Source organism: Panthera pardus, unplaced genomic scaffold, assembly GCF_024362965.1.
Source record: "Panthera pardus isolate Hobbes unplaced genomic scaffold, ASM2436296v1 HiC_scaffold_12, whole genome shotgun sequence".
Taxonomy (NCBI): Eukaryota; Metazoa; Chordata; class Mammalia; order Carnivora; family Felidae; genus Panthera; species Panthera pardus.
This window is the reverse complement of record NW_026526677.1, coordinates 41,395,534-41,420,942: the sequence shown is the minus strand read 5'-3', so window position 1 is coordinate 41,420,942 and position 25,409 is coordinate 41,395,534. Positions and strand designations below refer to the sequence as shown.

General features: G+C 44.3%; 1 protein-coding gene across 1 annotated transcript in view; it reads right to left on the bottom strand.

Moving 5' to 3' along the window:
* SERGEF (secretion regulating guanine nucleotide exchange factor) overlaps positions 1–25,409 on the bottom strand; it is a 234,728-nt gene that overhangs the window by 76,581 nt on the left and 132,738 nt on the right. Inside the window, 1 exon segment of the mRNA XM_019456464.2 lies at positions 13,755–13,791. Coding sequence (XP_019312009.2) covers positions 13,755–13,791 — 37 coding nt within the window.

The window sequence follows — 25,409 nt, the reverse complement described above, 5'->3', positions numbered from 1 at the left end:
TTCAGCGTGCTAAGGGCCAAAAGGTCAGCAGCATCTTTCTTATTTCAAGAAGAGAAGCACAAGCTTACTGAATTAATATCTTACAAAGCCACAAAATCAAACCCATTGCCATTCCTCTATGATTCCTCTGTTGAAGTATATAGAAAATCAATCAAAGAAAGAGGGGAAAAAACAGGCAATTTTAACCCAGGGAAAGAGAAAGTATAGCACAGGAGCTGTATCATGATACATTACTGCTACCGTGCAAGATGAAGTCCCAGCTCCTTGGCTTGTCATTCAAGGCCTCTGTAACCGGGCTGCAGATATCCTGCAGCCTTGTCTCCCACTGCTCTCTGTTCCCTTCCTGATCCCTTCTTTTCCCTTAATTTGCGATGACTTTTCCATGCTCTTGTTCATGCTGATCCCATTCACTGGAATGCCTTTCTCCTCCTACTCATCCTTTAAGACCCACCCACCTTAAACATGATCTCTTCTGAGAAGCGTTCACTTAATGCCATGTTAGGGGCAAGGTGTGAATTTACAGAAGAACAAAACCCAGAAAGTGTCAGAGCTGGAACAGACCTTGAAGATTCTCTTACACAACTCTCTTCTTTTATCCATAAAGGAGGCCCAGAGAAGGAAAGTGGCCTGCCCAAGGTGACAGGAGCTAGTCTTGCACTCAGGTCCCTTGGCCCAGGCCTCTTAATGAATCAATAAATCCATGAATGGCCAAAAGGGCAAACAGAGCATTGCTGAAGCCCTGCCCAGAGAGAGTACTTTGGAATGAATAGTCACAGCTATTCTGCATTAAGGGCTTTAGGTGTATCCACGAGGAAGAGGGAGGAAGAGACCAGCGGAGCAGGGACAGCAGCCATGGGGTAGGTGGTATTTAGGACACAGGGTAAGCCAAGCCCTGTGGGTGCTAAGGGGCAACACTGTGAGTTGAGTCTAAGCGTTCATAGTGCCACCCAGGCTCAGGAAGCCCGTTCCTAAGGAAGGACAGAGTGGGCTCATGTGCCTGACTTCTTGGTCATTGTCGAAGTTGCCCCATGCTGCACGTGTCCCCTAGGTGCAATGCTCTGAGGACAGACAACGGAACGGGCTGGTCTCTGTCCCTGCAGACAAGTACTACCAGCACTAGCTCTGCTGTTGCTTCTTCCTGGCTTCCAAAGTCACCTGCACACTATAAGATTGGTTGGTGCTGCCTGATATGCTAATTAAGCCAAAGCCTGACCCCTGCAGGAAGGTAAAAAGATGAGTGAAAAGTGCAGACCTCCGTGAAGTCAACAAATGTCAGTCTGAATCCTGGGCTCCACCTCCCTGGGTCTACAGTTTCCCATCTGAAACATAGGGACAATTCTCATCTGCCTACTTTCTATCTTGCATGATGATGACAAAGTGAAATGATATATGCAAAATGCTCAGAATGCTGCCAGCATGTAGTAGGTGCCCAACTACTGTCTCTTCTCTTTTCTCTGCAAAAAGGCATTATCTATTGTTTTAAAGCCTTTATCTTCTGCTATAATTGTCAGCTTCTGAAGTGTCTTCTTAAATAACCCATAATGGTTCCACACTGTCTGTACAATAAAGTCAATGCCACTCAGCATGCCACGGGAGACCTGGTCCTAGCTGACCCTCAGCTGTCCTGATGGTTGGCCACTTGTCCCCCAACCATGATTCACTCTTTAAAGGCTTCCTTCCCTTTGTTCATGTTGGTGTCTCAGCACACAAGGCTCTTTCTCTTCCTCTGCTCAAAACTACCTTCTTCTATGAGGATTCCCAGAATTAATCATTCCTTCCTCTTCACCTTTTCCTCTAGTTCTTATCACTCTCTGCTTGGGATTCATTCAGTATTAAGTACATATTATGTGCCAGACTTAATTCATAGGTTTCCTTCCCACTAAATGTGAGCTCCGTGAGGTAACAAGCATTGGCTGTATTCCTCCACAGCGCCCAGAATGCCACGTGGCATATTGTCAGCCACCAGTAAGGGCCGAAGGCAAGGAACGAGGACAATCTGTGTGTAAGAATCAGTCAGTTTTTAACAGACATGTGAAGCACTCCCTGCATGCAAGGCAAGCAGTGACAATCTGGTCCATTATGGTTGGTACAACACATAAAAAGCACTCTGGCTACTATATAACCATCCTGTAGGGACTCCATTCGTACTGGTGGCAGAAAAGAGAAGGGAACCCTGCCAAAGTTAAGACTGTAGAAACAGTTCTGAGGACAGACTCTATGGCTTGGGCTAAGTGGTAGCAGTGGAAACAGACAAAAGTGGATGTTCTCAGGATACTTTTAGAGGGAAAGTCAGCAAGACTCCTAAGGGATTAGATGTGAGGCTGAATAAGGAAAGAAGAGGAATCCACGTGGACTCCTAGATTTTTGGGTTAAGTGACTGGCTTGATGATAATGCCAAATATTGAGAAAAAGATCCAGTAGCGTGGGTCTTGAAAAAGACAAAAGTTCTATTCTGGGCACGTTAAATTGGAGATACTGTTTTAAAACTGATGTGGAGATGTCAAAGGGCAACCTGGATATACAATTTGGTGCTCAGAGGAGAGGTCAGAGCTGAACATAAAAATTGGGAAGTCATCAGCATACAAAAAGTTTTTAAAGCCATGGGACTGGATGAAGTTGACTGGAAAACCTGCAGAGAGAGAAGAGAAGGGGGACTAACACAGAGCCCCGGAGTGCTCAGACCTTCAGGATTCAGGCAGAGAAGGGGGGAAGCCCATGGAGGAGACTAAGGAGAAGCAGCCGCCAATGAAACAGAAGGAACCAGGAGGGCAGGGTATCGTGGACGCCGAGAAAAGTAACTGTTTCAGGAAGGAAGATGAGTAAGTTCCAGGGGTCTGTGGTACAACATTGAGCCTACAGTTAATGATAGTATATTGTACACTTAAAAATCTATTATGAGAGTGACCTCAAATTAAATGTTTGTACCGCAATAACATTTTTAAAATGAATTGATTAATTTTTTTTTAAAAAGATGTGCAACGTAATTTATAGACATGAGGACAGACTGGAGTGGTACAGCAGACTTTAGAAACATTTCTCTCATGGAGGTCGTCAGGCCCAGAGAGGGATAGTGACTGGCCAGGATCACACAGGGAGCTGGTGGCAGGCAAAGTGGGACTAGACCATCCATTGCAGAAGGCTGCTCTGGCTCACTCTACCTCTTTGTAATTTCTACCTTGAGCTCACCACCTTTGCCAGGCTCCAAACCCATGAGTATTTGTAAACAAGTACACTGGGTCACAACTGTAGTTTCTGCTACTATAAGCAACATTAGAAGGACTAGAGCATTGTGCTAAAATGTAGCAATCATTCTTGTGCCCAAAAAGGCTGGCATGAGAGATTGAGTAATTTAGCAAGTATGTGAGCCTCTTTGACAGCCTGGCACCCTCACCTGTGGTCTCCTATAGACTGACTCCTGTGGACTGATACAAACTCTGCCTCTTTAGGATTAATAGCAAAAAAAACCACCTTTATTGAAAGCTAACAAGCACACCTTGTGATGTGAGGCCATGCCTTGGAAAACAAATGACTGAACAGAAACGTCATTTAAACAATAATCAACGGTCTGTAAAAACATCTCTGTACTAATGGTGAAACATCTCTCTTGAATGCCAAAAGTCTTATCACATTTCTGGCCTGGTAAAGAAGAAAATGCAGGGCTTGGAGCAGCCAGGTGTGAGAGTGGCAATGACTATACCTCACTCCGGAGCTGAGGGAAGACCAACTTAGGACATATGCTGACAAACCATGGAACCAAGGGGCTGCTCTGCCTCAGCAAACAGCCCAGGAGGTCACAGCCATCTAAGCAAGCACCTTGAGAACCAGCTACCAGCTTCAGATTGAGCAGCATGAGCTAGACCCAAGGTCTAGCGCCAGCTTTACCACTGACTAGCTGGCAATCTCGGGTAAGTCACTGCCTCTCATTAGGCCTTAGGGTTACTCTGGGAGCAATGGGACCCAGGAAGGCAGCCAAAGAAAGGGAATTCAATAAATAGTGTTGAGACACTATTGGGTAGCCATCTGGAAAAATAATGAAGTTGAATCCACACTTGACATTGTGTACCAAGATAAATTCCAAATGGATCAAAGACCTACAAGTTAAAAACAAACAAACAAACAAACATAAAAAGTACTAGAATCAGGTGCCTGGCTGGCTCAGTCAGTTGAGTGTCTGACTTCAACTCAGGTCACAATCTCACGGTTCATGGGTTCAGGCCCTGCATCAGGCTCTTGGTGATAGCTTGGAGCTTGGAGCCTGCTTCGGATTCTATGTCTCCCTCTCTCTCTGCCCCTCCCATGCCCACACTCTGTCTCTCTCTCAAAAATAAATAAACATTAAAAAAAATTTGGGGGGGGGCACCTGGGTGGCTCAGTCAGTTAAGCATCTGACTTCAGTTCAGGTCATGATCTCATGGCTTGTGAGTTCAAGCCCCGTGTCAGGCTCCGTGCTGACAGCTCAGAGTCTGGAGTCTGCTTCGGATTCCATGTCCCTCTCTCGCTCTGCCCCTCCCTCACTCATGCTATGTCTCTGTCTCTCTCTCTCTCTCTCAAGAATAAATAAAACATTAAAAAATTTTTTTTTAATTTTTTTTAAAGTACTAGAGTAGAATATGAGAAGTTCCTTTATACTCTAGAGTGCAGAGGGCTTCTCTAACTCAGAATCCAGAAGCCAAATAGGAAAAGATTGATAAATGTCAGCTACAGAGAAAGAAAAAGTTGCATGGCAAAAACAACACAAAATAAACAAAAATACCAAAGCAGAAACAAAAAAGAAGCTAAGAAAATATATTTGCAGTCTGAACTCCCAAAGGCCTAACCTCTGTAGTACATAAAAAGTCCTAGAAATTTATTATAAAAAGACCAATAATCTAACTGGAAAAAAAGGGCAAAGGACCCTGAAGCACAGGCAGTACAATGTCCTCCCAAAGTCCTAATTCCTGGAGCCTTGTGAGTGTTACATGTCAAAGGAGAACTGAGGTAGCAGATGAAATTAAATGTGCTAATTAGCTGCCCTCAAGATAGGGAGATTATGCTGGATTATCCAGGGCAGGAGAGGGGGCCTAATGGAATCATGAGGATTTTTAAATGCGGAAGAGAGTGGCAGAAAAGTCAGTGATATGATATGATACAGGAAAGATTCAACCAGCCACTGCTGGCTTTGAGATGGCAGGGGGCCACAGTCCAGAAATGCAGGCAGCCTCCAGAAGCTGGAAGAGGGAAGAAAACACTCCCTCTATACTCCAGAAGATAATGCAGCCTGTTCACACCCTGATTTTAGCCCCGTGAGACCCATTTCAGACTTCTGACCACAAACCCTATGACAATACATTTGTGTTGTTTTAAGCCACTAGTTTTCTGGTAATCTGTTATAGTAGCAATAAAAACTAATACAGGTATGGAGAAACCCTTCATAAAGAAGAAAATACAGGGGCACCTGGTGGCTCAGTCAGTTAAGTGTCCAACTTCGCTCCGGTCATGATGTCGCCGTTCATGGGTTTGAGCCCTGTGTCAGGGTCTGTGCTGACAGCTTGGAGCCTGGAGCCTGCTTTCAATTCTGTGTCTCCCTCTCTCTCTGCCCCTTTCCCACTTGCACTCTGTCTCTCTCTCTCAAAAATGAATAAACATTAAAAATAAATAAATAACATTTTTTTTTAAAAAGAAGAAAATACAAATAGCTCCTAACTTTCAAAAAGGTGCTCAATCCTCATTCATGATATCCAAAACTAGAGGGATTAGAGAGGTCACAATCATCTTAAAGAAGAACAGAGTTGGAAGACTTAACAATACCAGATATTAGAATTTATTATAAAGCTGCAGTCAAGGTGGTATGGTACTAGCACACATATAGAAAAATAGACTAATGAAAGAGGAGTCGAAAAACAAATTTACACATATAGACAGTTTCTTGATTTACAACAAAGGAGTCTCTAAATTTCAACGGGGAAAGGGTAGACTTCAATAAATGGTTTTGGAGCAGTGTGTGTGTGTGTGTGTGTGTGTGTGTTTTAACTAATTCAAAATGGATTTTAAGCCTAAATGTAAAATGCAAAATAATAAAGTTTCAAGATGAACAGAGAATATTTTCATTTCATGACCTTGGAGTACACAAAAACATTTTAATTTTTTTAATGTTTATTTATTTTTGAGAGAGAGAGACAGACAGACAGATGGATAGAGCATGAGTGGGGGAGGGGGAGAGAGGGAGACACAGAATCTGAAGCAGGCTCCAGGCTCTGAGCTGTCAGCCCAGAGCCCAATGCGGGGCTCGAACTCACAAGCCACGAGATCATGACCTGAGCCGAAGTCGGTCACTTAATTGACTGAGCCACCCAGACTCCCCCAAAATACCTCAAACCACTAAACAAAAGACTGATAAGCTGGACTTCATTACAATTAAGGATATCTATGCATCAAAAGACACCATTAAGAAAGCAAAAGAGCAAGCCACTGACTGGGAAAATATGTTCGCAATATATATATATATATATATATATACATACATATATATATATATATACATATATATATATATATCTCAACAAAGGTCTTGAATCTGAAAGACAAAGGATGCCTACAAATCAGTAAGAAAAACATAAGCAAAATCCACTTTAAAGTGTTTACACTTAAGTTTTTGCACTTAACAAAAGAAGCTACCCAAATGGCCTATAAGCATATGAAATGGTGCTACGCATCAATGGTTATCAGAGAAATGCAAATTATAATGACAGTGAGGCTCCACACTACACACTTAGCAGAATGGCCTAAATCAATAAGACTGAAAATACCTGGCAAGGAGATGGCAGTTGGAACTCCCCTATGTTACTGATGGGCAATATATAATGGGCACTACTACCATGGAAAACTGTTGAGAAGTTATCTACTAATGCTAAGGATAGGATCCAAAAATCCTACTCTCAGTTTTGTACTCAAGAGAAATCAATGTGCATGTTCACCAAAAGATGTGTGTAAGAATGTTCATTGCAGCCTTATTCACAATCCTCAAACTGGAAGCAACCCAAATCTTCAACAGTTAAATGGATCAAGTTGTGGTGTATTCATACAGTGGACTATTACCAATAAAAAAGAATGACAAGATAGAAGACGCAATGTGTTGGGCAAAGAGGCTGGACACAAAAGAGTACACAGTGCATAACACCATTAATATGAAGTTCAACCACAGGCAAAACTCATTTCTAGAGTCAGAAGTTGTAATAGTAGTTAACTCTCGGGGTGGGGTATTGACTGAGAAGGGATACTTTCTGGGGTGCTGGAAATGTTCTGTATTTTGTACTGGGTGGTGGTTTCCTAGGTATACACATATGAAAAACTCACCAAGCTGAAACTTTAAGATATGTACACTTTACTGTACTTCAATTTAAAAAGTAAAAAAAGACAAAAACCACCTTCAGTAGTTTTTCACTTATCAGATTGGCAAAAATCCTGACGTTTCTTTCTTTTTTTTTTTTTAATGTTTATTTATTTTGGGGAGGGGGTGAGCGTAAGCAGGGGAGGGGCAGAGAAAGAGGGAGAGAGAGAGAATCCCAAGCAGGCTCCACACTGTCAGCGGAGAGCCCAACATTGGGTTTGATCTCAGGAACCATGAGACCATGACCTGAGCTGAAGTCAAAAGTCGGCTTAACTGACTGAGTTACCCAGGTACCCCAATCCCGAAGTTTCTTAACATACTATTAGGGGGGCTGTAGAAACAGGTACTCATATAGTGCTAGTGGGAGTGAAAAATGGTATAATTCCTATGAAGGTAGTTCCTATCTTGCAAAATAGATATACTTACTCTTTGATACAATAATCTATATTTATACTTCAACATCTCACATATGAAATAATATATATATATATATATATATATACACACACACACACACACACAAGGTTATTCACTACATTATTACTTAGAATAGCAAAAAGACTGGAGATGATCTACATGCCCATCAATAGGGCAAGGGTTGAACAAATCATGGTGCATAGGTATACTGGAATATTATGTACCTGTAATAACAAAGTAGGAAGGCTTTACACTGATATGTAGACTTCCTGGATAAACTGTTGAAATTAAAAATAAGACACTAATAAGTGTGTATAATATACTGCCGTTTATGTAAAAGGGGAGATAAAAAGATATCTTAGCATTTACTTAATATATTCAAAAAGAAACCAGAAAAATACAGAAGAAACTAATAATGGGCATTAACTGCACATGTGGTAGAAGGATTTTGGGGTGTTGGACAAATGGGGGACAGGGTAGGAGGGAAGTTTTTCATTTTAAATCTTTTTATACCTTTTAAGTTTGAATCATGTACATGTATTAATTATTCAAAAATTAAATAAGTGAAGTAATTTTTTTAAGAGGTAAGGGACAATGAGAAGGGGAAGAAGAATCCTAAAAGGGGCGGTTTTCCAAAACAATGTCATCAACTTCACAATTCTCTCTGGTTCTTATACGGAGAACTGCTGGATCTGAAGAAGACATTTAAATTTTTTTTTAACGTTTATTATTTTTGAGACAGAGAGAGACAGAGCATGAACGGGAGAGGGTCACAGAGAGAGGGAGACATAGAATCTGAAACAGGCTCCAGGCTCTGAACTGTCAGCACAGAGCCCGACGCGGGGCTCGAACCCACGGACCGTGAGATCATGACCTGAGCCGAAGTCGGACGCTTAACCGACCAAGCCACCCAGGCGCCCCTGAAGAAGACATTTAGTCTGGAAGACAGAAGAAGTTACTGCTAACATGAAGGGGAACTAAATACTGAAATGAAGAGATGACATCATCTTATCTGGTGGCCTTAAAAATAGGCTGGACTGTCACTGGTCTGCAGGAAAGCAGCATCGGGTAGTGGACCACAGGCTCTGAAGTTAGAAGCCCTGGTTAAAGACCTGACATGCAGATTCCTCCCAACAAACTGCTCAGCCTACGCTTCCCTTCCCGCATCTAGAAAATGGGGTTAACAGTAGTGCCAACTCATCCATTTGGTATTAGGATTAAATGAGATAATATAAAGCACTTCTGCTTTGCCAATCACACTGTGCATAGGACCATACAGGCTTTTACTTGCCTCTAAGGTCTCTGCAATGCCCTCGGGCTTGGAAGTATTGCCTCTCAGAGGAAGAGCTAGTGTCAAAAAAGATTTAGTTCTCACTATTAAATTCTTACACGACCCTGTTTGATGGGTTTCAAGCCAAGGTCAGACACTGTGCCACACATATTACAAAGATACAAAGGTTCAATAATTGGAAATTATCAGTGAAATGAAGAGAATAAAAGATCCTTACATAGATTATAGCTCCAATTTGGTAGAAGATCTGGCTTTGCTTGGAGGAGGAGGAGGAGGAGGAGGAGGAGGAGGAGGAGGAGGAGGAGGAGGAGGAGGAGGAGGAGGAGGAGGACACACAACACTTTCCTGCCAAATATCTAACCCTTTAACAATGCCTGTCTGGCAGGCCTGAATGCTCCAGGAGAAGGCCACCAATAATAAAAAAAAATGTTTTCCAAAGGTCTGTGTGGAGCGGGGAGAGAGGAAATGCAGTCAGCTCTTTTTTCTCTGCAGGAAGGGAAGGCTGAACAACTGCACATCAGGAGAGAAGGCAAACAAATTGCCCATTCAAGCCAAAATAAGCTGCTCCGAGGGGAAGCAAAACAGCTGGAGCCAATTCAGCCAGACATAGAGGTGAGGGCCCCAAAGACACAGCTGGCCTGGGAGCCAGCCTCTGGTAGGCAGGGATCTTTCTGGGCAAGTGGTGGTCAAATGCCCTCATGTCACTCCTGCTGACCTCAGTCTATGCCCACGAATGGGAGCCAGCCAGCCAGCTCTGTCAGATATGGAGGGAAATCCTAGGTGGGAAGGAAGGAAGGACTAGTGAACCTGCCAAACGAGCGAGCACCTGCTGAGCACCTGTTATGTGGCAGGCACTAAGCAGCCACCTGACGTACCTGTGCCATTTGGAAGAACAATTTTAGGGGTAGGTAGATTTTACAGCTGAGGAATCAGACTCACTGAGGTGGACTGACTGGGCAAGGCACACGGTTAGAAGTGGCCACGCCAGCTGTGGCCAATGGCCTCAGCTCTCTCTTTCCTGATTGTCACCTGAGATTCTCGATCCCTGGCTTTCTTTTTCTAAAGCAGGAACTCACACCACTTCACCATCCTGTCTAGCCATGGTGATACCTGGTGGCAAACCGAGAATATGTCAAGAGAAGCCTCATTGGAAAACAAAGGAAAGAACCAGACCAAACTGCAGAAGAAGGGGGAAAAAGAAACCTGGAAGCAAGTGAAGTAGCAGAGTGGAATTATTTTGATTCCCTAAGAAAGCAGAAATGTGGCTGCTGCGGGGTTTGCTTCAGGCTGGAACATGGCAGGTTCTGAATCCCCGTCTGGGGCAGCAGACAGCAGAATCCTGATCTGGAACAAATCTGGGCTAGCACTGTTTCTAGGGCTGTTGGGATTTCCAGATCCCCCAGATTGGGGTCCCCAGGCTCCAATTTACAAATCCCTTCTGCAGCTATGGTGAGATCCTGCATTGGTCCCTGAAGGGTGAGGAAGATGCTTCCCTCTCTAGCTTTTGAGGTTCCCATCCTGAGCCTCAGGCCTCCTTATACCCATCTTACAATTACTTCCTTCCTTGAAGTCTTAATATATGACGATGACAATGATTATGGTAATAATACCAGCTCACATTTACTGAGCTTCTACTTTTGTGCCAGGCACTGTTAGCACTCTACATAACAACTATGAGGCCAATAATATTATATGAGGCGATCAAGGCACATCAAGGCATATCAAATGAGGCGATCAAGGCACCGAGGGGTTAAGCCACTTAGAGAAGGTTACCTGGCTCATAGGTGTAGGAGCCAGAATTTGAGTCCAAGCAATCTGGCCCTGGTGTCTGTGCTCTTCTTAACCACCACTCATAATGCATCAGGTCCTAGGATATGAGAGTCAAAAGAGCAGTCTTGGAAGACAAGTAGACAGCTTTACTATTTATTGCTACTTGTCCCTGGACAACCTGTTTATCCTGTATAAAATGGGTACAACAAATATACTTTGTGGAGTGTCCATTCTAAGAGCAGATCCTGAGTCATGTCCTTCCATCAGGCTCTATTTCACCTCCCCTTCTGGTCTGTCTATTGCACATTCACTACACATCAAAGCTGTTTCTACACTTGGGGCAAGTTTGGCTTCCTTATACTCTGTTCCAGTCTATTCTATAACTGTTTTGTGCCTATCACATGGGAGACTTAGCACCAGGCGCAGAGAGCCCAGATCTCGGGGAATGAGACTGAAGGCAGAGAAATCCATCTGAAGTCGGCAATGGCAGAAGGGCCGAGGGGAGGAGCTGGCTGTGAGAACCAGGCTTTAAGCCCATAGGAACTCTCCTCCTCCAGCTTGTCTCCCTCTTTTCTGGCCTTCTGCCAAGGCTAACAGGCACTTCTTGTCACTTCCTACAGCACAGCCTGAGCCCTGCAGGGCACCCATGGAGGGCCCCATTCTTCCAGTGGTGGGGAGCCTCTGCTCCCAGCTCACACACAGGCAGCTAAATATGCCCAGAGCCCTGTGACTGGGCCCACCTTTTCTGATTCTGCAACCGTTCATTTAACAGACTGTGAGCCAGGACCAGGGCACTGAGGACAAAACAGAAAAATACAGGTTTACCCCCCAAGAGCTCACCGGCACACCTGCTCTCCGCTGCCTCTGATGTTCTCCTCACCTGGGTAACGCCGGACACCTTTCCAGAATGTTATCATTCCTCTCTCCCAAGTAACAATTACTTCACTAGCACGGTTACACTAACAAGCCATTCTCCCCTCTCCCCACCCGGACCAAGAGAAATGAGAAACAAACAGAATTATCCACACATACACATTTCTCTCATACCCACTATAGACCAGGTACCTCACATACACCAATCCCCACAGCAATCCTGCAAAATGGGAATTATTCCCATTACGCAGATGAGGGGGGGAAATGGGGGCTCACAAAGAGATGCAACCAGTGTGAAGCAAGGCTCTCTGCCTGCAGAGTCTATGCTCTTTCTACAACCCAGGCTGCCTCTCTCAGCTCAGCCTGCCGCCCTGCGAGCTCTGGCCCCGCCTTCATCTGGATTGTGTTCTTTCTCATAGTTAGATTCCCTACAATCTTCTTGTTTGTGCTGGTCCCAGAGGGAGCCAACGTCTCCCCCAGTGCAGTGACAACAGCAGCAGCAGCAGCATCCTAGGCACCACCTCTGATTCTCCGAGTAGCTTGTCTTAATTACACCCAGGCTGGAGCAGTTCCGGAATAGAGTATGTGGTGCTGCTGCGAAGCATGCAGGTTTGCTGTTACATTTTCTCGCTCCTTCTCTGACTCCAGCCCAGTTTACTCCCCACCCCCCTCTGCTGGCTGGCAGCCTACCTCCTCAGCTGTCCTTGGTTCTGCCTCCTTGCACATCACGTTTGGGCCTACAAAGTAGTGCTTCAAACTGCTGCCACTGCAGGCGGCTGAGCCAGTCTCAGCTCAATTCAGAAAACAGAGCCCGAGTCTCTGCCGGGTACCAGGCACTGCTCTGGGTACTGCAAACAGGCAGAAAACAAAAGGAAAATGCAGGGGCCTTGCCCTTCAGAAGCCGAGTCAGAGGCTGGGAGAGAAGTAGCCAGAAACAGAAATCACCAACAGAAGGCTAGCAGTGATGGGTTTGTAATAGGATCCGAAAATATCAGAGCAGGAGGGAACCTTGATTTTCTGTTTTAACCCCTCCATTTTACAGATGGAGAGCTAGAGCCCAGAGGAGGGCAATTACAAAAAATATCAGATAATAACAGTGAACACTGCTAAAACCCTCACTAGGAGCCAAGCGCCATTCTATGTGCTTTATATATATTGACTCCTGGAACCCTCACAACAAACCCTAGGAGGTACGCGCTACTGTCCTCCCACAGAGGGGTTAAGTGCCTTGTCCAAGTTCACACGGCTAGGAAGTGGAAGCCTGTATTGAACTCAGACAGTCAGGCCCCACACTGGTGTCTCTTTAACGCTCTGTGAGATGAGACTAGTCTACCTATAGAAGTAATGAGAAAGCTTCTTAAAGGAATTACTCATAGGCCTAATTATGAAAACAGTGAACCCTGGTTATCCAGAGTCAATTAAGAGGAAACCTCAATTAATCAGAAGCTTGGCTTCATCTGGGAGTACCTGAGTGCCACAAAATACAAGGCAGTTAGGGCAGTGAGCAGAGCCCTATATCTCCAAAGAAAGAGGAAAGAACTTGGAGTAAGGGATTTATTCAAAGAAACAAGAGCAGCCCAATCTTCTTCCTCTTTCATGTCTGGCTTTCTACACATGCTGTCCTCATAGTGTATAAAATCTTTGATATCCTCAAATGCCACTCCCTGGGGGAGGGGAGCCAGCTCAGGTACCTTAAAAAGACGCTCAATGATATGGATAGAAATTTTTAGAAAAGGGGCTTCTAGCCCCATGTCAGGCTCTGTGCTAACAGCACAGAGTCTGCTTGGGATTCCCTCTCTCCTTCTCCCCCACTCATTCTCTCTCTCTCTCTCTCTAAAAAGAAGTAAACATTTTTAAAAAGAAAAGAAAAGGGGCTTCTAGTAAAGCCTTGGTCAACCAAAGACTTCCATTTCCCAGCATGTCCCCCAACATACGTGCACACACACACACACACCCTGGCCTTGGGTTAACTGAAAGTCTTCTCTAACTCTGCCACAGGACTTTCAGATCACAGTTAGCAGGCTACTCATTACTTACCAATCACTGCCAGATTATGCTCTGAGCCACAAGAGACCTGTAAAAAGAAAAAAAATAAGTTATATTAGAGAAAGAAAATTCCTTGTTCAAGGAAAGATGTTCGACTTCTTCTCATCTGCTATTTGTCCCTTTCTCCCCCTAGCCCCACAAAGAACACGACATGTACTCTCATACCTCCTGGCCTTTGCACGTGTGGTTCTTCTGTCTGGAATGCCCTCTCCTCGACTGTCTACCTAGAAAACTTCCACTCATCCTTTAAAGTCTCAACGTGTCCACTGAGACTCCTTTGCTTCTAGGCCGACTCAACACTCCTTTCCTTATGCAACTTGTATGTACCCCACTGTAGCAATTCTCTTGTTGCCTTTTACATTTTTTTCTGTCTCTTCGCTAGACTGCATGCATTTTGAGAACAGGGCTGAGTCTCGGTTAACTGTCTGGGTCTGGGACTCAGTTAATATCTGCCAAATGAGAGAGTGAATGCAAAAACCAAGCACATAAAAGAAAACATACCCAATACATAAAAGAACAAAGAATCATTTGGGGTTCAGAATCTAGTGTTTTCACCAAGTGAGCAGCGCTTCTTGCCTTTCAGTCTCCACATGTCCCAACTGCTACCAGAAGGAAGTAAGCGGGAATATAAAAGCATAAGTGGTTCCCCAGGTACTAATTAAAAGAAACTCTGGACTCCGGAGAAGGATCCTGTGACCTTTATCGGGATGCTCACTTCAGTTCCTAGCAAGAGGAAGGCTTCAGGTCCCCATGGAATGTCAATGCTGGAAGGGCCCTGGAGATCATCTAGTCCAATCTCTCTATGTTGCAAGGAGAAAACACAGGCTTGGGAAGAGGAAACAATTTGCCGTGGGTGCCAGAGCAAGTGTGCATCGAAACAAGGACTAGAGCATCTCTGATTCTTCGGAGCTTCAAGCAAGTTCCTTTCTTGATGCTGTAGCTTCTCACCCCTTCCCAGTGAAAACCACTTGGAAGTGATATTCAAAGGTCATTAGCACAGGCCCCTGACAGTCAAGGTAACAGGATGAAAAGGCATTTGAGCGTTGGAGGCCTAATAACACACTGGTAGGTGAGAAAGGTCAGCAAAGTTTCTGAGACTTTTGTCTTTGTAAAAGCTGTGTGTTCCAGATCACAGCTTCCACAGGAAACAGAGATACCCGCTCTTACGTGGACTCCCTGATAGTATCTGGCAAAGAACCACCTGCATATTTCGTCCCAGTATTTCCAGGTGTCTAGTCTCTGAGCCCCCTTGGGGGCAGGCTCAGTGTCCAGCTGAGGGGTTCCACCATGTGTCGCCCAGGGCCATACATACAGCACAAGTTCATTATGTGCTTTCTGGTTACACTGAGGCTGGGTGCCTAGGTTCTGCCATAGGAAGCTGCTTAGATTGAAGAATTGGGAAAAACTTACGTGTCTAACAATAGGGGAATGCTTATGTAAATTATGGTGGAGCCCTCTGATGGACTACTATGCAGCTTTGAAAAATAATGCTTACAGTAAAGAAACATGCTCATGATATCCTATGAACTGAAAAATTACACAAAATTACACAAAAATTGTGTCTCAACTCTACAATAAAATGTGAGTGAAAGACAGAAAGAAACTACATCAAAAGTTAACAGTGATAGCCTCAGGGCTAGGAATGAGGTATGCACTGTAAGGATGGTTTTTCCTTTTGCTTTTTCTACGCTGTCTGAATTTTATACGGTAATCTTATAATCAGAAAACAATGATTAAAAATATAGAAAATAAACATAATGCAGCTCCTACTACGGAGGTGAAAATAATAAATAAATATGGCTATAAAATAAATATGTTATAAAATCTGGTATCTTCTGAAGTTGTGGGGGAAAAGGATTTAAAGGACATAATAACTAAATAATAATGGTAGCTGCATTGTGATGGTAGGATTATAAGACAGTTACTCCTATTCTCTGTTTCTCAAATAGTCTTGAACTGTGATGGTAGTAGTCGCGGTGGGGGGAGCAACAAGTGCAGGAATTAAAGTCACCATATACAGAGGATATACAAAAGCCAAGCACCTGGGGTGCCTGGGTGGCTCAGTCGGTTAAGCGTCCGACTTCAGCTCAGGTCATGATCTCACAGTTCGTGAGTTCGAGCCCCGCGTCAGGCTCTGTGCTGACAGCTCAGAGCCTGGAGCCTGCTTCGGATTCTGTGTCTCCCTCTCTCTCTGCCCCTCCCCTGCTTATGCTCTGTCTCTCTCTGTCTCAAAAATAAATAAAAACATTAAAAAAAAATTTTTTTTAAAAAAGCCAAGCATCATGCCAAGGCACTCTGCAAATGTAACCTTATCTTAATCATCACAACAGTCCCTTCAGGGAAGCTTGACTGTGCTTATTTTAGAGACAAGAACACTGAGGCCCATACACATTAAATAACTTTCATAGCTAGCTAGGTGGCAGTGGCAGAACTAAAACCCAGGACTGCCTGGTCTCCAAGCTTATGTTCTGTACTGCTAAATGTTACTTTTGTTTTAAAAAAATAAAGCTATTTCATTTTACAAAATGCATACAGAGAAAGGGGCTGCCTCTGACTGCCAGGGCTCACCCTGGGGCTGCGGGCTGCAGAGCTGACCAACCTGGAGGACCAGGGGCTTCCAGAAACAAGCCAGTGACAAATGCCAGTATCAGGTAGCAGATGCTGCTCTGAATTAATGAGCGAGACACTGATGAATGGATTTTGTCAAGGCAATGTAGAGCTTGAAACTCAAAGCTCCCCACTGCTTCTTGCTGTACGTGCAATGGCATAGAGGTCAGGAGACCGAACACCACAGGCCACAAAATCCCAGTGCTATACTCCTTCAACAAGATTGTATCAATGACCATTTGCTTCATATTGCTCCTGTCAGCATATACCCAACCACCCAGCTGCAGGCAGCTTTCTAGAAGACTCTGTTAACAATGGCAGCATGCCCAGGAGGAAGAGGTTCAGAGCCAGGAAACCAGGTGAGTCCTAGGTCCTCTCCTTTTTGGCCCTGAGACCTTTGGCAAGATGTTTAACTGCTCAGGCCTCAGTGTTCTCGGGTGTAACAGGTAGATAATAGCGTCAACCCGCCTGCCTCACAAAACTGCCGGAGGACAAATGAGACACTCCATCGCCTCACAGGCATTTGTCTCACCTTTCTTACATATGAATCTGAATGTCATGCCTCTATATAAAGCCCTTCACAAGCTCCCAGCAGTGGCTTGCAAGCCCACAATGAGTAGTCCCCTGTTTAGCTCTCTGGCCTCACTTCTCTCTGCTACTCATGAACCCTCAACCCCAAATAACATATTCCTTTTTTTTCCCATTCACACTACAGTACATTTTTTCTAAGAATATGAGGCAATTTCAGGCTTTTACGAGTGCTTTTTTCCTTGACTTGAATCTCCTCTCTCCCACTGTCTACCTAGCTAAATCCTTTAAGACTGCCCAAACATCACCTCCTGGTAAAGACTTCCCTGAGTCTCAAGGCTGCTCCACCCTACCTACTCCCACAGCACTTATCACGGCCTTATCACATATGAGATGTCTATTTATGAAGTGTGTGTGTGTTAAGCACCTCTGTTGCTCAGACATCCAGCAGAGTGCCTCCCCAGTAACGTCTCTGTCACACAGCCCAAGTATAGAGGGCGTGAAGCTGGAGGGGGAAAGGGGTAAAAAGATGAGGGACCCAGAGAAGTTAGGTGATCTCAAGACAAATGAGTAGGGGTGTGGTCACCCCGGTCCAACTGGAGACAAGCACTGAGATGCACAGTGAGGCAGGAAGGGAACAGCACTACAGGAGCACAGTGTACAGGTGACAGGAGCATGAAGAGTAGAGTAGAATTGTTTCAGGAACTCCAGCATGGCAAAGTGCAGTAGAGCAGCAAAGGAGGTCAGCCCCGGGAGACGGAGTCCGCTACAGAGAGAGTAGGTTCCGGGTTGCTGATCGGGGACTTCAGGCAAAGGGGGCACACCTCCACACAGGTGAGGGGAACAAAAGTGGCTGTGGAAACCTGTCATGACTCAGTGCTGCTCAAGCGTGAAAGGGGTCTGCTCTGTTCAGGCACCTCAGCCACAGGAGGCAGGAGTGCAGAAAACAATTTCCAAACTCCCAACTGCCTCCCCGTGGTGCCAAGATCCTCCAGAGAGCCTCCTGCCAGGCTAGACTCCATCAGTTCTTGGGAAGAAAGTCTCTACTCCCCTGGGGGCTGGCTCCCACTAAATACAGTTGGACAGGGATGAAGTGACTGGTAGTAGATGCCCAGAGAATATGTGCTTGCTTCGGCAGCACATATACTAAAATTGGAATGATACAGAGAGTAGGTGCCCGGAGAATATATGCTGAATGTATTAATGAGTTAAAATGAATGAATAACTAAATGAATAAGCACAAATTAGATTAACGTGAAAATATCTGCCAAATGCTACATGTAAGTACTCTAGCTCTGGTCAGTACTGTTCTACCATTTCTAAACACAGGTGACTATCCCTTACTGAGTGCTTATGGCCAGGCACCTGACTGCTTGGCCTGTATTATCTCATTTAAACTTATACCAAACCTAGCACATAGGTTCTTTTGTTACAACCGTTTTACAAGTGAGGCGACTGGGGTTCAGAGAGTACAGTAACTTGCCCAGTATCTTACTGCTAGGGAAGGTGCAGGATTCTATGATCTTTCAGATTCCACTTTTCTGTCTTCCCAACCGTTTTAACCTTCCTGTTGGCAAACAGGATGTAAATAAACCGCCCACCCAGTTCCAGTTCCTTATAGCTGGCAATCATATGCCAGTTAGCAAGGGATCTTAAACTGGGACAGCCCTAGACTTTCAAGGCCCAGACAACATCCTCCTGGGGCTAGGAAGGCCCACCCCTGGACCAATCAAGAAGCTGCTCCAGAGTTTTCTCTTGGAGGAAACGGCTGTACAGTGGCAACAAAGCTTTGCTCCTGCCCTCCCTGTGGAAGCCATCACCTTGCGGGTAACCCCACCAGATAGTTCAATTCTGAACAGGAGGATATCAGGGCGGGGAGATGGGGTGTGACCAGGGCTCAGGGTAAACAGCACTAAGATCCCAAGAAGAGTATGTGGGATCTAGGCCAGTTCCGCACCACTGGCCAGGAGCCACCCTCCTGCTCCACCCTAGGAGCAGTTGGTGGCAGCCCAGGGACCATCCAGGAGCACAGCAGCCTGCGGGGCCTTCTGATTGGTTCCCGCCCCGTGCCAATGGGTCCGGGCGCCCCTCGGATGCTATGGCAACGAGGCAGTTGCGCGGAGGCGGGCCATTGCCAAGGACTCGGAGGAGGGATTCGAAGCCTGGGCTCTGCGCCTCGGGGAGAGTCGTTGGCAGGCACCATGGCCCAGAGAAGCGTGTTGGGAGCAGCTCCAGAAAGGCAGCCTCCCCACGGCGGGGGTTAACGGAAGGGAATGGGCACCTCGGTGCAGCCTTTGCTACAACGCCGCCCAAACCCAGTTGTCGTGTGTGGAATTCTGAGGAGACAACCGGAATTTCCAAACCTGTTAAAAAAAGCAGGCTGGGAGGCTGGGCGTGTTTTACACGCAAACTGCAGTCCTGTCAGCCAATGGATTTTTACCCCTCGGCTCAGAAATAGCCCCAAATGGAGGTCATCGTGGCAGCAGAGAGGCAGCACAGTTGCTTGTTTTTGGAAGGACCTAGCCTTGCAAAGGTACTTCTGGCTCCTTTGTGAGGGCTTCGTCTTTTTTTTTAACTTAAGTCTAGATGTCAAAGGAGGCCAAAAAATAAGAGGCTCTATCTGTCCAACTCAAAGTCCCATTGATTGGGTTCCCAAAGAACCCATTTTCCCTCCAAAGCCAATTCCTTTTTTTCAAAGTGCAGATTACACATAAGAAGAGGCTTCAAGTAGGTTCTACTACTTCCTCAAACAGAGGTTGGGTTGGGGAGAAAAGCAAAAATTTGTTAGGTGTCTGGATGCCAGGCATGTGGCATCACAGAATTTCACTCTACCTGCATAGCCTCACAACCTCACAGCTACTCTGGGAAGTGGGAATCTGTGTCCCTACTCAACAACAGATCAGCAAACTTACTCAGAGGAGTTAAATCACTGGTCCCAAGTCGGGGGGGCGGGGGGGGTGGGGAGGGGGTGTACACCCAAGTCAGCCTTGATCCAAAGCCTGTGAGCTTCACCATAATACATACTGCCTCTCTTCTGATACTGGCACCAGACGAACCCCATCACTAAGGCTCAAACTCTCAAGTGGCAACGCTCTCTTTATCTCCTACTGTCTCCATCCTATTAGTTCTGCCTTCTCAAAGACTCTCAAATCTCTATCTTGATCTCCAGCCGCTCCACCTTCTTCAATCCTTTTCACTACAGCCTGGACTCTTTTAAGACTCTTTTATGACTTCAAGCTTTCTTCTCTTTGTCATGTCATGATCTGATTTTTTTTAAATTTGGAAGTTGCCATAGTCTCAAAGCCTCCTAACTTCCTACCATACCTGATTTCTTTCTCGTTTGCTATATATAAACCCGCTAACCCAGCAATACAGGTAGCTCCTCTGTTCCTAGAAAATCTGTTTCCCCACTTCTGGGCCTTTACTTGCACCATTCTCCCTTGTCTACACTATTATAAACCTGACCAAGCCTTACAAGACTCACTTCCAAACCCACAGCCTTGAGGAAGCCTCCCAGACCTTCTCTTGAATCCTCCCATTTGCCTTGGCTGAAGTTGACTTTTGTCAAATCTCCTTTCTACTATTAATAATTTGGGCACCGGGGGTGGGGCATATGTTCCCAGTCAGTGTAGAATAGGAGAAAGAGATCTAGTTATGGAATCAGAAGTGGTTCCTGCCACTTCCCGGTTGTGTGGCCTTGGGCAAATCTCTTTGCCACTCTGGATTTCCGTTCCCTCATCTTTAAAATGGGATAGTAACAACCAAATAGATCTCATACATCCCCAAATTCTTTCATGCTCCCCTGTCTACAGAATAAAATTTGCTTTGAGCCGAACTCTGTTCTGCAGATATGTGTCCACAATATATAAAGATATATAACTTGGGAACATATAAAAAGAAACTATAAGTATTAGGAACCGGCATAAGTTCACAATGAATAACAGTTCATTTCCTTTTTCAACAGAGTTATTCTATTGGCAGGAAAGGAGAGGGCTTAAGAAATGTCTGCTGAATTAGAATACAATATACACAGTAATTAGAAAATAATATACACAATTAAACTAGCACACCCTAAGAATGCTTGTTTTCCCCATTCCAAGGGAATTCCCTTCTCCTCTAAGTTGCCATGTTGATACAAGATGCTCCTGCTTCCTGTGGCCACACCTGACTGGTATGGATGGACGACAGATGGATACCTGTCTGAAAGTAGGTTAATGCATAGATGGGCCATAGCCTACGAAGTGGCCTAATGAGAAAATTCTGCCTGAAAGGGCTTGTAGGGACTGAGTCCTCCGATTGGTAGCTGGAGCAGTAGCTGGAAGAAATAGACACAAGAGGCGTTAATATAAGGAGCGGTTATAGGCAGAAGAGTCAGAACAGCAGGAACAATCAAAGTAGAGAAGAGCAGCTAAAAGTCACTAGAATGGATTTCTTGATCCTACTGCTGACGGCACAAGAAGGTCTAGGTTTCTGAGCTGGGTTATGTTCTAAATGACCTTCGAATTGTTCTTTTACGAGATATTTGCTTTACCTGTTTTCTCCACTTATATCCATCCTTACAATATTACAGTAACCTAGGAGTACCTCTGATCCTTACAAACTGAGAACACCTAACACAACAATGCATCTAGATTTCAGAAAAGACACGCCACTAAGCTACTTAAACCCTTGAGAACAGCATGAAACCACGTGAGCTGAACAACCAACCTCAAATACAGGTCATTAATAGATTCAGGCCAAACATCCTGTAGTGTGTTCCTCAAAAACAATTTAACCCTTGCCCTAGTAGCCAAGACAGGCTGAAATTAAAAAAGACTGCCAATTCCAAGTGCTGGTGAGGATGTCTAACAACTGGAAATCGCTTACACTGCTCATAGGAACATAAATTCAACGACTGCTTTGAAAAACGACTTGGCATTATCTACCAAGTGGTAACTTTGTTAGGTGTCGCCACAGGAAGCAGGAACACCTGGTATCCACTGGGCAACTTAGAGGAGAAAGGAATTCCCTTAGAATGGGGAAAACAATCGTCCCCAAGAAGCTAGACATACAGATATAAAGACAGATATACAGATTCAGATGCCAGGACACCCACGTACCCCAAACGATTACGTCCTTCCATCCAAAGACAAACATAAGAACATTCATAGCAGTTTTATTCATAATAAATAAAAAACATAAAATTAACCAAATATTCATCCTCAGTGAATGGATAGTGTGGTATACTCAGAATACTCTGTAACGATGGGGGAAAAACTACTATTTACAACATGGATAAATCTTCAAGAATAATGGTGAACAAAAGCAACCAGACAGAGAAGAATAAATAGTGTATGACTCTAGGCAAAACTTATTTCAAATGAGTAATATAACTGTTCTCAAGAGGGAAAAAGTAACCAATCCTAGTAACTTTTAAAGTTCTTTAAATAACTTCTATTTAAAAACAAAAAGAGCTGTAAAAAAGATCTTTAACTTTACTTAGTAGATTCTTTATATATATATATATATAGTAGAACACATGTATCAATTCTGAAAGCATTTTGGATGTATTGTAGGACCATGCTACTGAGAAAATATGTTAATGTCGCTGGGAACCAGAGTTTTCACTGTAGATAAAGGAAATACAAATACGGAATAAAACATAGCAAAGAGAAGCCCTGTGGACATCGGATTCAAATGAAAGGTATCAGTATGAACTCACAGTTTTATATACACGCACACACATTGAGTTCAACCGATATGAAATTTCCTAGAAGCAATGACATCTCAGCAGCAGTGAGTTCACTTGGTACACCAATCTTGGCTTTTAAATACTATTTGACTAAAAAGAATCAGAACTCCTGGAGAAGTGGCTGTTTCCAGGATTGGGACAGGGAAAGAACAATTTGAGCCTGGAACATCTATTTGTGCCAGGAAGTAAGGAAGTGATCAAAAAATGACAGGGAGATGTCAAAAGGATACTAGAAGCCAGGTTTTCCTGAAGGGTTTTCCACTGGCTAAACCAGGGAGAATTTGAATATCAGAATGAATAATGACAGTAGTAGATTACAACTCACTGAACAAAATAAAAATTCATAAGTACTTCCTGAATAATAAATAAATATGGAGCAGGGAAAGCTCTTCCTTCGAGTACAATGTCAAAAGTAGTACACATAAAAGGAATAATTGGGAAAGAAAATAATTTTGCAATAGTAATAGTTAATTCAGGCAAGAATCATGAATGGATGTTAAAATTACAGGGCAAAAATCTGAAGAGGAATGGAATATTTACATAGTTTCCAAGTATCTCTTCACAGACTACTTCTTAATTAACAAGGGAGAAGTGGTAACTTTGTAGCAGAGAAATGAGGTGGACGCCACCTTACCCAAGCGATCTAAATCAGCATCGCTAATAATGGGATAAACTGACATCAGGTGTCTCTTTGTGCAATGCATTAAAGACACATCACTTATTTAGCATTCCTGCCCAAAGTGCCTATGTGAAATCCAATCATGAGGAAAAATCAGAAAAAAACAAACAGAGCCATTACACAAAACAACTGTCCTATACTCTTAAAAAATATCAATGCCATAAAAGATAAAGACAAGCTATCTCAGATTAAAGGAAGCAAAAAGATAGGACAACTAAATGCAATATATGATCCGGGGTTGGGCCCTGGATTAAAGTAAAAAATTGCCATCAAAGACATCACTGGGACAACTGGAGAACTAGGAAGACACTCTGTACATTAGATAATAGTATTCCATTAATGTTAAATCTTCACAGAAGAAAGAGACAGAGGACACATATGCACACATGGGATAAACTGTCACTCAAACCAATGTTCCTTCAGAAAGAAACCCACAGGCACACAGAAAGAGAATTAAGTCTCTTCCTCAGCCTCTGTCACACTGAAAGAGTCAGAGAAATGGTCTGGGTCTTAGCTCTTGCCTGAAATGCTGCAGCAGCTTCCTTGGTGCCCCCTACCCTCCCCAATCTCTCCTTACTCTGCCAAAATGCTCTTCCTGAAGCACACATGGACTATTTTGCTCTCCATTGCCCACGTCCAAATTCCTTTGTCTAGTACTGAAGATCCTCCATGGTTTGGACCTAGTGGGGTTCTCCAGCCTCTCTCCCCAGTAGAATCATCCACAAACACTTGTATGCCAGCCTCATCAGACCCCATGCACAGCATCCCACTATCTCATCATGCCTGGCTCATGCTGTCCCCTCGGGGCAGGGAACCTTTACCATTCATCCTTGGGAAGGAGGGAGGGAGGAGAAAAGGAGAACTAGAAGGATTGCTAACATTTACTGACGACTAAATCCCATTCTAGGCACTTTATGTGAATTAACTCATTATACCTTCATTTGATAGATTACCTGAGGAACAGAGTGGTTAAATATTTTGACTAAAAACATATAGCTAGTCAGTGGCTAGGCCACATCAGAAGGGAGCAGTTATAGCTCTGCTAAAGAAATAGCATTTATTCTTCCTATTATTAAGTGGTTTACATGTATGTCTCTTCCCAGATTATATAGATTATAACTTTCTTAAACATGAGGACTGTGTCTCATTGATCTCTTTCCTCACTGGCTCACACAGTGAGCACACAGTAGGTCCTAAACACATGCTTGCTGAAGTCACTCATCCGTGTACCTCTCTCCCACAGCCCTTGCCTCAGAGTCCAGCACAGAGCAGGTACTCGGAAAATGCTAGATGAATGACGGTGGATTTATTCTTGAATTTTCTAAGCTCCTTATCAGAGTCTCCTGAATGCTTGGAGCCCTGTAAATAACCATTGAATTCAGAAACTAGATTATCCTTTAGATGTTGAGAATTTGAGTCAGTGGATAAACAGAATGACTCCCAAAACAAGACAGGTATATTCCCACAAGGCCTGAGGAAAAGCCTCTGAGTGATACCTCAGGATGGAAACAGTAACAAAGTGAACCCCTACTGTGTGGAGGGAGAGGGCACAGCCCCTCCTATCTTGATCCTATCCCCAATAATAGTAACAGTATAACACAAGCCGACAGGCTGACCCTGAGCCATTTGTATACAAGGTCCAGGAATTGTCATCTTTACTGCAGCGACACAGCAGAGCTTGGCTGGTCCATTGCCAGGCATGGGGTCAGAGCACCTGAACGTGGTCCCTGACCAAGAGGCCAGGTGGAGCTCCTCACATAACGGATCGCTTTTGCTTTTTTGGTTAGAATAAAACAAAACAAAATCTAGAGGCCCGTATCCTAAAGCTGTGTTCTTTCTGGGATTAAAAAGTCAAGAATGCAAATAAGATGTGACAGAGCGATCAAAGCTTATAACAAGTACGTGCAGCGTAACAATGAGCACAGTACTAACAATAACGACTGCATCTCCAGCAACTGGTGCCACGTGACCCAGCCTGCCAGTGAAGCCCCACAAGTCAGCAGTCTAATGAGCGCTGCTGGCCTGTCCCCAGGGGCAGCTTGCTAGACTCCCACTGCCTTCACTCCGGCTCCCAGCTAAGTGACCATCAGAGGTAACTTCT